Raw genomic sequence first — 15,367 nt, forward strand, 5'->3', positions numbered from 1 at the left:
TTCCGAGCACTTTCAACATTATCCCTCTAAAACCGATGGCCATGCCTGCATGCTGGTTCAGCACTGGCTGTTGCCCTGTCCGCTCCTTGCAAGGATGAAATGAAGATCAGAAGTGTTTTCCGACGTCACAAACCACAATCAAGTTATAAAACGCAAGCCACATAAGGTGGCAAACAAAGCAAGGCAGCGACTGCATTATTTTCTGCTTGTAAAGTTCTCCTTTTAGTTGCTCTTTGATACTATCATCTAAAACAGGCCATTAATGCAAAAAGGGATTGATAGCCACAAAATGGGCATTGGCTGTCCTATAAATAGACTCTCAGACGAAGACAAGCCTTATTCTGAAAGAAAATGGAAGCTGAGGCAGAAATATTGGTTGGGCGAGGTAAGGGATTAGGAGAAAGAGAAGGAGACGGTAAAGTGGAGTTATCTGTGGACGAGATCATAGAAGAGTACGTGGGTTCGTTTGGGTTCTCACAACTCTTACATGCATTCTTGGTTTCACTGGCTTGGATGTTCGATTCGCAGAACACCCTGGTCACAATATTCAGCGACAAGCAGCCATCATGGAGATGTCTCGACTCGTCTTGTTCGTCCAGCAAGTCATTTTGTGAACTCAATCCAGAGAGTTGGGAATGGATCGGAGGGAAGGACAGCTCTACCGTAGCAGAGTGGAACCTCATATGTGACCACAAGTTCAGGGCTGGAATTCCTGCGTCCCTGTTCTTCCTCGGCTCACTCGTCGGTACGTCTTCTGTTTGGGTTTCGGCCTTTGAATTGCCATAATATCGTTAATGAGATTTCCTGTGCTCAAAAGAGAAGCGACTCTGTTTTGCAGGTTCCGCAGTTCATGGCCGCCTGGCTGATCTGTATTTAGGACGGAAGAAGACTGTTCTTTTCTCATGTCTTCTCACCTCCATTACTGCTTATTTAACATCTCTTGCACCGAACTTATGGGTCTACGCTCTCCTCCGCTTCTCCAACGGATTTGCCCGATCAGGCATAGGAATCTGCTGCCTTGTCCTCACTACAGAAGCTGTAGGACGGAAAAAAAGAGGACAGGTTGGCCAGTATGGCTTCTTCTTCTTCACAGTCGGCTTCCTCTCCCTACCTTTAATGGCTTATCCAACCAGACACTCCTGGAGAACTCTATACAAACTCATCTCTCTTCTCCCGCTTGTCTATTCTCTTCTGATCCTCCCTTTCGTCTCAGAATCCCCACGATGGCTTGCACTAAAAGGAAGATCAGGTGAAGCAATGGAAGTATTGAACAAATATGCAAAGCAAAACGGAAAGGCACTGCCAGTAAATTTAGCTGTTTCGACCCCTTCTGAGAAGAAACAGAGCGAGGATTTGAAGGAAAGCTTATGGTCTAAGCCATGGGCTACCAAAAGGGTGATCAACGTTATGGCTGCAGGGTTTGGAATTGGGTTCGTCTATTATGGTATTCAGCTTAATGTAGAGAACCTGAACTTCGATCTTTACTTCTCAGTAGCTCTGAATGCGTTAATGGAGATTCCTGCCGTGTTCATCGGAAGTGTGCTGCTGAGCTTCACAGATAGGAGGCCACTCTTCTCCATGTCAGCTTATATTGCTGGAATTTCAAGTGTTCTCTGCATTATCTTTGCCTCTGGTAAGAAGTCCAAATCAAAGGGAAACTGGGCGCAGTTAACATGGGAATCCATTGGGTTCATGGCAGCGTCGACTGCATTCGACGTCATGTATATTTACTGCGTCGAACTTTTCCCTACGAATTTGAGGAACATCGCAGTTTCGATGCTTCGACAGGCACTGATGCTGGGAGCAGCCATTGCGCCGAATCTGGTGGTTTTGGGACGCTTGAGCCCTAATATTTCATTTGTTGTATTTGGGATCCTAGCTATTTTCAGTGGGCTCCTCTCCTTTTGGTTGCCAGAAACCCGAAATGCTCCGCTGTATGACACCTTGGAGCAGCAAGAGAAAGAAGAGCAACTGAATCCAGTTTCCGATCCAGAGATTGAACTGGGGAAATAAAACAAGCAGTCTCTTCTCCACTGACTCGCTGGATCACTGGATAAGCCAAAAAAAAAAAAAAAAAAAACCGTTATGTGTGAAGAAAATCTATTGTAAATAGTGCATCTAGCCCGGTATAATACTGCCTTGTGGGTTTTCTCTCTCACCCAGATTGAAAATTGTAGAACACATCAAATGATCCATCCAATACATGATCTAATTCAATTGTCAAAAGTATAGAGCATTTAAATTTTCAAATAACTCAAATGATCTGCAATTTAAGAGGACTTCCCACTTTTTCTTTAGTGAAAGTTAGTTGATTTCTGCCAAATTGCAGTTACATTCTAGAGATGCGAAGGGGGAATGTTATATCCAGTTTTTCTTGTCTAGAGACAAGGGAGACCAGATCCAAAATGCCATTTCTTTGTAGCAAACATTTCATGCAATCTTCTGCAGCAAGAATTCCAGCTGAGTAAGCTCCATGGACAGACCCTGCATGATCTGCGCTTACAGCCTCACCTCCAAAGAAAAGATTACCAACAGGAGTCCTAAGCTTCTCATATAAATCTGTGGGCATTCCAACTAAATCATAGGAGTAGGAACCTAGCGCATCTGGGTCCGTTCCCCAGCGAGAAACCAGATATTTGACCTGCATAACAAGTTAATGATCAATTCGTCATGTGTGCAGGATCATGCTTTAAGCATCAACATGCCTCAGGAAAGATAGTTCAGGTAAATTGTGAAATAACCATGCATAGATACAGGGTAGATGAGACACCACAGATGGCATCTGATGTGTTTGTATTTTTCCACACCATCAAACCAAAGAAGGGTCCAGCACGCTTTATAATAGTGGTTTTGACTACCATTTATATGCAACAAAACACTAATAAAATATAGGTAAGCAAGCAGAAAAAGAAAAAAAAGGGACACTTACAGGAACTGTAGCACCAGGAAACATTTTCTTGAGTTGCAACATAGCAAAGTTAGCGGCTGCCTCATCAGATAACTTCTCCATATCATATGCAAACCTTCCAGCAGCCATATAAACAAGGACTGGATGGCCTGTTGCTTTGTGAAGATTGAGAAAATAACCACATGCATAAGATGTGGGAGCAACAATTCCTAACAATTCCACATTTGGCCAAAAAACTGTGTCGAAGCAGAGAGCAATCTTATTCTCGTAGCCTACACCCATTTCAGATATAGCAGCAACCTTCCACTCAGGTAACTCAGGCTCAAACTTGATCAGATTCGCTTTGAGAACCCCTATAGGTACTGTAACTATGGCAGCATCAGCAATAAATTCTGTCCCATCTTCAACGGTGATGATGACTCTATTATACCACTGAGCAATTTTCTTGACCCTAGAAATATTACAATTGAAATGGTATGGCATTAGTCCAAATAGTTTGTGGAACAAGAAAGATAAACAACGTTACAAAAAAAAAATTGTTGACCTCAAAACATGTTAAAATGGCATCCAAATCCGTCTCAAAATGACTAGCCAAAGTCAAGATAACTCTTTCCAACCAAGAATAGGATTTCATCAAACCCAAACCATTGTGGGATTGCTTTCTCATACACTAATAACTCTTATTTCAAACAACTAGATTGGACGTGGTGCCCATACAATTATAGATTGGGGGACTTTTTATTGGCCTACACTCCCTCTCACGTGATGGCTTAAACAGACAACCTAGCTGAAGACATGTAAAACATAAGAGAGTAAGACAGGAAAAAGATAGAGAAGAAAGAGAAAAGAAAAGAAAGTATCTCCATAATTTTTAAAAAGACCAACGCACCTCCTTAACTAAACTATTAGTAGAAGTTTTAAAGAAAGCTAAAATACTTGGAAAATAAATAGGTCTCAAAACTTACATACTTTGACTTTCTAAATATAAGAATTTAACTTAGAAACACATTTAGAATAAGAAACATACTAACATTCTGAATTCTAGCAACTAATAAATTGAATACAAAACATACATCCATAATTAGACAGATACTTACAGTAACACCATAATTCCTAAACAACTATACTTTTTCTATGTCTCTAACAATAAGCTTATATAAGGAAGGTATCATTGTCAAACGTACAACACAATTCATAACATAGGAAAGGTTACCTCTGTGCAAGAATACCTGTGGTTTAGGCGTATGTCAAGATCCTTTGAAAGAGCTTTTATTACAGGATGGTATCCTTCGACCATTAACCCATGGCCACCTGAAAGAACAGCCTCCTGTTTCACAAGCATCGTGGTGATCAGTCTTAGTGAAAAACTCTTCATTCTAGAATAACTTTCCCCAAGTTAAGTGTTGTACAATTGTTCACCATTTTAATATGAACAGGAATAATACAGAACCATCAGACAACCGAGAGCTGGTTATTTAAAAAATGTCAAATAGGAATTTAATAAAGAACAGAAAACTAAATTCTTTTACTTTAAGCACTTTGCTTGTATTTATGTACTAAGCCATATCGGCGGCCCTATTGTACTCTCCTTTTTATCATTCTTCCTAAAAAAAAAAAAAGAGCTAAAAACTTAAGAGAAATTGTTACCTGATCCCAGCTTTTCAAAGATATCATATCCGCATCAGCAGCAAACCAGGCTTCCATTCTACAAATAAACCACTGCAGTACTTCATGAGACAAGCCTTCTTGCCTGCAGAGCCTAAAACAAATAAAAAACAAGTTCTGCTTGTATGCATAGTAGAAAAATGTCAGGCTCCTCATTCAAACCAGAGCTGTGTGGACCTTAAATCAGGTTGCTTTTCCAGAACAATTGAAATAGCTTGGAGAATAGACATGTCTTTAGTATGCTCATCCCGCACTTTCTCTGTCTGCAAAGCCCAATAACCATAGTATAGTACCATGAAATGCTGAGGAAAGAACTTGATTAAAGTTTTTTAAGGTGAATGAATATACCTCTTTGAGAATTCTCTTGAATACGTCCCCAACTTCAATGACTAGCTGCTGAGTCACTTGATGGCCATCCATATCAAAAAGTGCATAACTGAAGAAAACAACATCTTATAAGAATAAGATAGATTATATTGAGTGGTCAAGAACTTTACAGAAGCTTTATTAGAAATTACTATGTCATGAACAACCTCTCCAAGTCATGATCATATAAGACAGAGTTGTCACCACTAGTACGATACATAGTCAGCCCCAGAGCACGAATAAGTGGAGCCAAGGAATTTTCATTGCAAACACCATGAAGCCTAAATGTTGAATACATAAAGAAATTTATTAACTGGGACAAACTTCAGTATGCACATCTAAAAAGACAAAATGTGTGACAGAAAAACAAGACTTGCCATGAAGCTCCCATGTCTACTGGAAAACCAAATGAGTAGTCAGTGTTCACACGACCACCAAGTCTATCACGAGATTCCAATAAAACTACCTGCAATAGTGGTGCTAAGAAGTAAAGAAATAATAACAGAAATATGATAATGGCTCCATGTTACTCTTTATAGCGAAAAAGTAATATAGGGTTCTATATGTACTTGCCAAGCAGGGAGCATCCCTTCAATCTCTTGTTGTTAGGGTTTTGCTCCCTTGACCTCTGTATTTTTCTCTCTTGATATATACATCCTTTTCAAAAAAAAAAAAAAGTAATATAGGGTTCTATTAGGCTCCTTTTTTATAATCCTTAGTGAAAATATTCAATGTAAGCCCACATGGAGCACAAGGCTGGTTATACTAGCCAACTGTGGCCTCTCTTGCTTGGGTTCTTAATGTGCCTCCTAAGGCCTTTTTCTTTGTTTGGAGCACCTTGCATGGAAAAACTCTCCATTCTCCACAAGCGTGGTACTGTTGTATATAGCCCCTATTGAAAAATAAGTGAAGGGGTATTTTGGTTATTTTAACTTATATTTATTTACATGTTTGTTAAGCACCTAGCCAATACTACCCAAAAGACCGACCTGTTAGGTAGCGGAAAGTCAAGTACTTAACCCCAGGATCATAACAATACTCCCGCCGTTATGAGCCGATGTTCACGGCGGCTCACTCTAGTAGCCTGCTCTAGCAGCCCACTCTAGATCGCCCCCTCCGGAATTCGAACCCACAACGTGGTGCCTGCTCTGATACCAAATGATGTAACCCGACAGCAATAGTAAAATATTTTCAAGCAGAGGGAAGAAACGAAAAACCTTCAGGGCCGAAAATCGACAGGAACGATGATGTAACCCGACAGCAATAATAAAATATTATCAAGCAGATGGAAGAAAGGAAAAACCTTCACGGCCGAAAATCGATAGGAACGAACCAACCTGGATCAGACATTGTATTTCCGATAGAGCTGAGACGTCTCCGATGGCAGTAATCAACTATGCGAAAATACAATAGAGATAAAAACGGAAAAGCTCCCGTTGAATCACTATCAAACACCACCAGAATTCCACGAGCATAACCCTGGTATTCAACGAGCAGATGATAGATTTCCGACCATGCCAGTAAATTCCGATAACAATAATCCAAGTCGTGTGAACGCAATAGCAACCAAAACGGAAACTCCGAAATCGAAATCACAATCGAACTCCAATAAAATCAGCAAGCATAACCACCGGTATTCGAAAGACCAGGACTCTCCCTGAGCACAACAATGTCCTGATGTAATCTTCTATATGTCCAACTACATCTATGGACCAGGTTTTATGTAAAGAGGACATGCAGAATAGGAGATATAGAGAGATTAGGGTTTACACTTAAGTAAGGGTATTTTTATAATTTTACCCAACTCTAATTATAAATAGAAGTTTAGGGGGGGGGGGGGGGGGGGGGGGGGGGGGCGGGTGCTGCACGTCCCCTAATGTGGATTACTTTTTTCACTCTCACTAGTCTCCACCTTCTCTCCCTCTTCAACTCTCTCTTCAACTCTCTCTTCTTAACTTTTTTCAGCCCCCTTTGCAAGTTGTAGTTCCTTTGAGAAAATCAATTAATCATCTATCATTCCATTGCTCCCTCTCTTAGGGTGTGCAGAGCCTCCAGGTGAAGTTCAGTTTATGCCTTTACCCCCTCCTGACTTTCAGATATTTCATTGGGCAAAGTACTTTCACCCCTCTTCTAAGATTGGGAAGATCCTGCAGCATGCCTTTCTTGCTCACATCCCATGGGGCTTATGGCTGGAAAGAAGTCTAGGCATTTTAATGGCAGGATGTGCACCTTTGGTAGTATCAGTGAGAAAATTTTGCTTCAAATCATTCAATTAGTTAGCACTTGCAAGGAATTCAAGTTTCCATGGTGGCGTCATTGAGTAATTGGAAGTTTGTGGCTAATCTCACTGTCCCTAAGCATAAAGACAATATGGCCTGGTCCCTGCCTCTTCAGGGTTTAGTAAGTTGAACTTTGGTGACTGCACACTTGGTTACCTAGGGTCAGCTGGTTTTTGGTGCAGCTATTCAGTTACATAACAAGCCTATTCTTGCCTCCTTTGCTAGCCCTCTTAGAAGTGTCAAGTCGCAGCAGCTGAGCTTCATGCTTTCCTTCATGACAGCAGAATCTACCACACCTCCATTGGTGGTTTGGTCATGGCTGAGGAGATTCTGAAGTGCTGATCAGTTGGTGTAAGAAAGACTTGGATCCCCTGAAGAATTAGTGCTACATTTTTTACATGATTTAGGGACTTGCACTGGATTGGTTTTCTTGCTAGATTCATTTTCATTGATTGGCTAATTGTACTTCTTTAGCAAAGGAAAGGGTCAATCTTCAATCTCTCATTGTTAGGGAGCACCATTCCTAGCTTTACATTGAAGTTTTTGACTTTGGGCTTTTTCTTTTTCTTTTCTTTTTCTCTCAATAGGACTTTGGGCTGAAATACAATCATGCTTTTCCATAAGAAAAAAATCACACACTACAGAAATGTTTAATTTATTAACCTAAGCATGAACTTCTCTATACAAGCAACACTTAATTATAGGACGGACAAGTTCATAAGTTCATGTGATCAAATCTGTGAAGGGAAGTCTGTAATAGAAAAATTACCTTACAGGAGGCATCTGAAAGTATACGAGCAGCTGAGATCCCAGAAACTCCTCCACCAACCACTATGACTGAAGGGGGTGTTGTTCGTATCATCTCAAAATGTGAAAGAAAAGGACCTGCGTATGTGAAAGTTTTTCAAAATCAAGACCAGAACAGAGATATAATTGTTGACACACAAGACAGCTGTATAGTAACTTTAAAGATTGTAACTTCCGCCAGTACCACATGCAGAACCAGTTGTCAACTACTGCTCTTGTTTCTTTTCTAGGTTTTTGAAGAGCATAGATATAAGGTTTCCCATTTTTAGGTTGAAGATATGTATTATTTTATTTTTTTTCCTCATGTAATTTGAGTGGTATTCATGTAATAAATGAGGAAGAGTAGCAAGTGTTGTAATTAAGAGAAAGAGTTGATGCCACCTAGAAAATAGGGGAGAAGGTGGTGCCCAACTTCAATCTTTTAGGGGACAACCTCCTCCCCATTTTGTAGGGATGAGGACTCCAACTCAGCCAAGGATCTAGAAGAATCCAAAGCTTGGTTTGCCTTGCAAGCTAGGGAACATCCAATGTTAGTCCCACAAGAGTTTTTGAAGATATTGCTCCAGTCTCTGATCTATAAATAAGAAGTTTCTCAAACCTTGTATTCATTCAATTCAATAGAGAACATTCTCTTTCTCCTATTTCTTTTGTTCTTCCTTCTGCTTCTTCTTTTGTGCTCTTTCTATCAAATTAGTGCTCGAATTTCTTCAGACAAATATAAGGTTTCCATTTTTTTATAGTCGGAGAGTGACAAGTTAATTTTCCATTTTGTCTCCCTTCAGTTTGGTCTTCGTAATCATCTCCCTTCATTTCACAAAGATAGACCAGATAGATGTAGTAATGAACAACAAGCCATTGTCTTAGTCCTTAGGCTTCCTAATGCTTGAGACAACTAGAATCTACAAACGGTATATCTTACCCAGATGGCAGAGAAATTAAAAAAAAAAAAAGTAACAAATTTTGACTGAAAGAATAAGTTTTTTTGGTGGTACCCAGAAAACCTAGTGTAAACAAACACAAAAATGTGAATAAGGGCAAGCAAAAACAGAGTCAGTACCAGGACTAAGCCGTAAAAAGAAACACAGAAACCATCTTCGTCAAAATAGGAAGCAAAAGATTATATTCCACAAATTTCATCTCTACACACAACTTTAAATCAGATATTAACAACAATGTACATCTTCATGATCACGTTTCGAACCAAAAAAAAGCAGAACTCCCCCAGCGGGCAAGAAGCGAATATCATTCCTCTCAAAAAATATAAGCAACATAACAATAAGAGAAGAGAAGAGAAGCTCGAATTCCACTCACCGTCCATCGAATCCGCACAGCCTGAATCCTTGGGCTCCATGCCTCAGACACGAACCGATCACACAACACTTTTACGGTTTTATAGGAAGAATAAAATTCGAAATTAATTGAAAGGAATCATAAAGAATAAAAATCAGAAGCCCAACGATGAAGTGGCTGGAATTCGACGAACAACGTAGCTTATCAAACCAGCTCATACGTGAAAACCAGAAAGACGATCAGCAATCAAAACAGAGAAAGAAAGAAACGCCGACGGATCGCAACAACAACGAAGCGAAACCAGAGCAAAGAGCCCGATCGATAGATCGATCGACGAAACGACGAGATTCGAAGCGTGCTCTCGGAATTCTCCAGCCAGGATCTCTTCGATCTTTTCGATCTTTCAGATCATTTAGGTCTTCGACCTGAGGCAATGACAACTCACATTGACGAAAACGAAAGCGTTCCCAAATGGAATAGCGCGCACAGAGATTAAAATAGACGAGGCGGGCGCCGCCCCCGCAATTGCTCCCCGTGCGAAGCTGGTTCTTGGCTGTCTATGGTCGGGTCCACAGAGGGGTAGTTACTGGTTGGCGACTCTGATCGATTCTTGACAGCTGGAGTGTTGCATACATGGGAATATTGGACGGGTCTACCGGTGGGCATTTATTTGATCGGGTATCAGGAAGAGACCGGCCGACTTAGGAGGCCAATTGACAACTAGATGGGAGACCGCGACAGGCTTAGATGTGATTGGGAACGGCGTTCGTGGTTGGGGTCCAGCGAATCCGTGCACCCTGTCAATCGGGGTTCACACCCAGCCGAGTGATTGGTCAAGTGCAGTGCTGGTATATAGGTTCCAGATATATATCCTATATATCCTTATCATCTGAAATGTCTCTTTTATTCAATATATGTCACATATATATATATATATATATATATATATATATATATATATACATAAAAGCCCCTCCTTATCATCTGAAATGTCTCTTTTATTCAATATATTCACCAAATCCTATTATACCTCCTAGAGCTGCTATCGATATGATCCTTTTTCTTGTTGTTGCTTTTGTGCAAATATTCCTAGTCATAATTGTGCTTCATACTTTAGAGATTGTATGAAACACAAAAATATATCAAATAGAAACAAAATGAAAGATAAATAGAGATTGAAGAGAATAGAATGAAATAAAAACACTGATTTATATCGAGAAGAGCTGACATATTACTAGTAAGGATGATCTTTTTGTGAAATTTGTAAGTCATAACCATCAGCCACACTTTTTTTATGATGTTATCATCATCAAAGTAAATTTTAACCACAACTATGTTGTTAAGTACTTAACCAATACTACCTAAAAGACCAGCCTGGTAGGTAGCGAAAAGCCAAGTACTTATAACCCAAGACCATAACATCATACCCACCTTCACGAGCCGATGACCACAACGATTTAACACTAGCGACACAGTCCACTATTACATGGTCACCGAAATCTGGGTCAACGTGATCGCCCACGCCGGGAGTTAAACTCACGACGTAGCGCCTACTCTGATACCAAATGTTAAGTGCCTAGCCACTACTACCCAAAAGACCGACCTGATAGGTAGCGAAAAGTTAATTACTTAACCCAGGACTATAACATATGTAGAGATCAAGACACAAGGATTCGTCCTTTTCTACCCACCTATGATTTTTAGTCTACCTTGACCCTCAAATGGAGGACATAATTAGAGAAAATAGCACTTATATAATTTTAGAAATTGAAAAGTGTTTTATAGGAGAAAATCATTTAATTTTTATTTTTTATTTTTTATTTTTTTTTAACCTTTACACTAGATATATTCATTTCGTAAAACTAGTTTTCGTGTATTTAATCGATTTGTTGAAGTAAACTGTTATTTACAAGAAAAAAATAAAAATAGGAATTATGAATAATAGATATCATGGTAAAAAAACTAATCAATCTTCAAGATTCTAAAAAATATTTCATCTATTTTCCTTTACCAATTACACATCCTTCCTTATTTCTCTTTGCTTTTGATGCATTTCTCTTACATGAAACTTCGTTTTTGTTGGTTCTCAAGTTTTTTTATAATGTTTCTTGTTCTTCGTTTTTACATCTTGCTACGTCCAACTATCAAAACAATAGTTAGTGAATGATCAACAACAATATTTAGATTATTGCATTGACCAGAAATAAACCAAGTTCAACAGCATTGAATCAAACCTTCCATTGAATCTCGATGTGCCACCATGAAACACCTCTACCTCCTATGAGGAGTCCCACAATTTTCAATAATCAATTTAACATCTCTAAGAGAGAAAAGGTAGACGCAGAGACAAAGGGAGAGAGAGCGTGAAATTCAAACTTGTACAAAAATCATTGGCAAAATTTATGCCAGCAAAAAGTTCATTAGAACAATTTGTGGTCTCGATTCCCCGTTAGTAAACTTTGTTCCAACAAAATTTGAAATTCGTTCACATAGTTTGAAAACAAAGACAATGAATTTTTAAAAATTGTTGGTCGAGGATTTGGATCCATGTCAACAAATTTTAATTTTTTTGGTAGAGAATTTGTATGTGGTAGCGAATTTCCAATTTCTTTAGCATAGAATTCAAACTATGCCATCTAATTTCCAATTTCGCTAGCATAGAATTTGAGCTATGCCAACGAAGTTCCCATTTCGTTGGGATATAATTCGAACTCTCCCAAGTAATAGGGATTTTCTTTTGGCATAGGATTCGAACACTTCTAGCGAGTATCCCAATTCGCTACCATAAAGTTGATGACTTCTTTCACTGAATTTCTTTAAACCATTTTAAAATTTTAATTGTTTTTCCAACAACAATTTTAGAATTTTGACGAAAAAAAATGTCTTTTAAAGATTTTATTAATTTTGATGCTTCAAATTATTTTTTGCACTATTAGGATGAAAATAAAAAAAATGTGAACAAAATATAAAAACTAGTTACAATCAAATTTATTATAAAAAATATACAAAAATATATGGAAACAAAAAATTTACAAATAGAAAAAAATGTACAATGTATGCAAAAACAATATACAAATTGTATAAAAAACTATAAAAATTTTGAGGGTAGATCCAAGAGAAGATCTGACGATGATTGACCCTAAGTCTTCATTTGTGCAAAGAATCAACGCATCTCATCCTTAAGAGCCAATTGCATAGACTTCATCTTCTCCAAGTTTTGGGTGTTAGGTTTAAGTTTAGGGTTTTTGGGTTTCAGGTTTAGGGATCTTAGATGTGTACAAAAATGCTAGTACTAGATAGTTGATATTTTCTTATTGTTTTTTGCTAACAATATCAAAGGTGCACACTAATCAGTCTAGTGTGTTAAATCCTGGTAATAAGAGCATTTATTATTTTAAACCAACACAACTTGATAAACCCTAGTTTAACCAAACCAATTAACCAATACAAATAAACAAAGTTTTAAATCTTTAAAACAATTCAAGCAGATCTCCCTTATAAATTTGCTCTTCCAATTGTAATTTTGCATGATCTTCTGCTTTTTCCTCTTCACTTTCTTACGTTATAAACAATAATTACAAAATAAACTTCAAATTCTTATGTTTCATGTTTCGTAGTTCAGATAAAACACAAATAAAGAGCAAATAAAAACAAAATGAAACACGAACATATAGTAGCAATAACAAAATGAAAAAGACAAAACACTTCAGGATGAATTGAACAAAAAATAATTTATTTATAATGAAATAAATAAATGTACTGCTTTTAAGAACAACATTCGGGTGAGTGTTGCAAGTTGCAACTATCTATCGCATTTCTTTACTATATCTTATCATCAAAGTATAGTTTTACAACTTCGCATGGAGCCCATGACTTTGTCGACACACGACTACAGAGTCATCTTCTATGAGCATCAGTACTTTTTAGTCTACCCTAGTCATAGAATGGGTGGAAAACTATGCTAGCTTATGTACAAGAAAAGGCAAAGGTTACATAATTTAAAAAAAAAATAAACATAAACAAAGATTGAATAGAAACAAAATGAAACACAGACAAAGGTGAGAGAGAAAAATAGGGATGAATTGAACAAAAACAACTTATATATAATGAGAGAAACCAACTTAGCATGCATGATTTTTTGTTTGCATTGGTCCTTCGAATGGGAGAAAATAAGCACTAACTTACGTACGAGAGAAAATAGCACTGACTTACCTATGAGGGGAAAAAATCATTTAATTTTCTTTCTTTTTAAGTTTTATCTTCCTACTAAAATTGTGTCCTTTTTATTTTATTTATAATTTATTAAATATAATAAATATAATTATTTGTTATCATTTATTAAGAGTTCTATAAATATCAATAGCCCAATAGATTTTAACTATAATATTATATGTGGAATACAACGTTTTAAGTGATTGTAATTCAATTTTTAGTTGTCTCAAGAAAAGCCTCAATAAAGCATGACATGTAATTAGGTAGCTAAATTTTAACGTGATTTGCTCGTATTTATTAGATTATATGTCGCATGTAGGTAAACAAATAAATGTTTATATCAGTAAGAATTCACGTTTCATATTTATTTTAAATAAATAATAAGTAAAAATATCAACCCAAATTCTCTCTATTATTCTCAATTTTTCCCCTTTTTCTTTTATCATGGAAACCATTTTTTTTAAATTAAAATTATTTTAATCAAATAATCAAGTAAATTTATTCAACAATTAATATTTGGTAATTTAAGTAACTATTTTAAAAATAAAAAACTAAAAAAACACAATATGAAAAAATTACATTTAATATTTTTAAAAATAATAAAATAAATAATTAGGTTTGAAATTTGCTAATTTAATTAGCTATTATTTGAAAATAAAACACAACTTAAAACAAAAATCAAATGAAAAATTAGCAACAAAATCTAATAATAATTATAAAGAAAAAAAAACTAAAATCTTAGCTCTCCTCCACCCAACAACAAAAAATTAAAGTTCGGTTGGGTGGGTAACCGGGTCCACGTGTCAATAAAAGGCCCATCAAGGATTAGGTTCGAAATCTAAATGGGTCCCACAATACGAAGACTTAAAAGCCCAGACAGAATGTCCATTAATCGCTGCGCCTGTCGGTCGCAGTCACGCACTAATGCATGGAAAGGGATAAGGATGGAGCGAGAGGTGTGAAGAAATGTGGCAGGGAAGGAAAGAGGTCTGGTCTTGAAGGCAAACAGACATCAGACATAATCATCGTCATCTCAGCTGACCTCCCCTTTCTAAGAACCACATCTTGCCACCTTACACATCCCAAGGGTCCCACTACTCTTAGGAAACTCAACATGGGCTCACTTTTATGAATTTGTGTTACTTTAAAAAAAAAAAAAAAAATTGGGTGATAATTGACAAGGAATATATTGTGTTATTATAAGAAAAATAAAAAAAATATTTTTAAAAATATTTCATTTTCGATTGATACAAGAATTTGTTTTTATATCTTCAGTAATTTTTAGCGAGAAGATTTTTTTCAGACTTGTAAAACTTGTATAAAAAAATAAAAAAATAATATATTTTTATTAACATAAATACACTTTAAACTTATATTTATATAAATATTAGAGTATAAGTTGATTGGATTTTAAATTAAATTAATATAAATCATAATATTATATGGATTTTCTTGCTTCAGGATTGGTCAAAGCGGTCAACATAGATTAAATGTAATTTAGAATGGATTAATAAGAGGTTCATGCTTATGAGCCTTTGTTTATTAAGTCAATGTAACCCATTAAGCCATTTTTTTGTAGTCGGTGTACAAATTAATTAATTATTCAAGTTAGTGGCATGGTCGGTTTTGATTTAAGTTGGTTTAATTTAATATTGGCTTAAAAGTACCATCTATATTAAAAATTAGTAAGTTTTTTACATATTTATTTATTTTATTATAATCTAATCAATTTCATATTTTATTTTAATTGTAAAAATACCTATTAAAAACCATTAATCTTTTTAACACAAGATTATTTTATTAAGTACTAAATAAAAAATAAATAAAAATTTCCTTCTAA

General features: G+C 36.7%; 2 protein-coding genes across 2 annotated transcripts; one reads left to right on the plus strand and one right to left on the minus strand.

The window, feature by feature from the left end:
* Nucleotides 1–351: 351 nt before the first annotated feature.
* LOC137943846 (organic cation/carnitine transporter 1) lies at nucleotides 352–2,210 on the plus strand. The gene is made up of 2 exons (XM_068789277.1): nucleotides 352–745; nucleotides 839–2,210. Exons 1-2 carry the CDS (start codon nucleotides 352–354, stop codon nucleotides 2,011–2,013), a joined length of 1,569 nt encoding a protein of 522 aa, XP_068645378.1. The 3' UTR covers nucleotides 2,014–2,210.
* Nucleotides 2,110–9,770, minus strand: LOC137944061 (polyamine oxidase 5-like). The gene is made up of 10 exons (XM_068789568.1): nucleotides 9,337–9,770; nucleotides 7,988–8,103; nucleotides 5,317–5,405; nucleotides 5,107–5,220; nucleotides 4,922–5,009; nucleotides 4,751–4,836; nucleotides 4,556–4,658; nucleotides 4,138–4,235; nucleotides 2,930–3,359; nucleotides 2,110–2,641 (listed from the first exon to the last, which is right to left on the minus strand). The coding sequence occupies exons 1-10, from the start codon at nucleotides 9,374–9,376 to the stop codon at nucleotides 2,330–2,332; spliced, it is 1,476 nt and encodes a 491-aa protein (XP_068645669.1). The 5' UTR covers nucleotides 9,377–9,770; the 3' UTR covers nucleotides 2,110–2,329.
* Nucleotides 9,771–15,367: the final 5,597 nt, after the last annotated feature.

This window comes from Aristolochia californica, unplaced genomic scaffold (genome assembly GCF_029961685.1).
Source record: "Aristolochia californica isolate CCGP_79_NKW_82.1479 unplaced genomic scaffold, dmAriCali1.0.hap1 SCAF_11, whole genome shotgun sequence".
Classification (NCBI taxonomy): domain Eukaryota; kingdom Viridiplantae; phylum Streptophyta; class Magnoliopsida; order Piperales; family Aristolochiaceae; genus Aristolochia; species Aristolochia californica.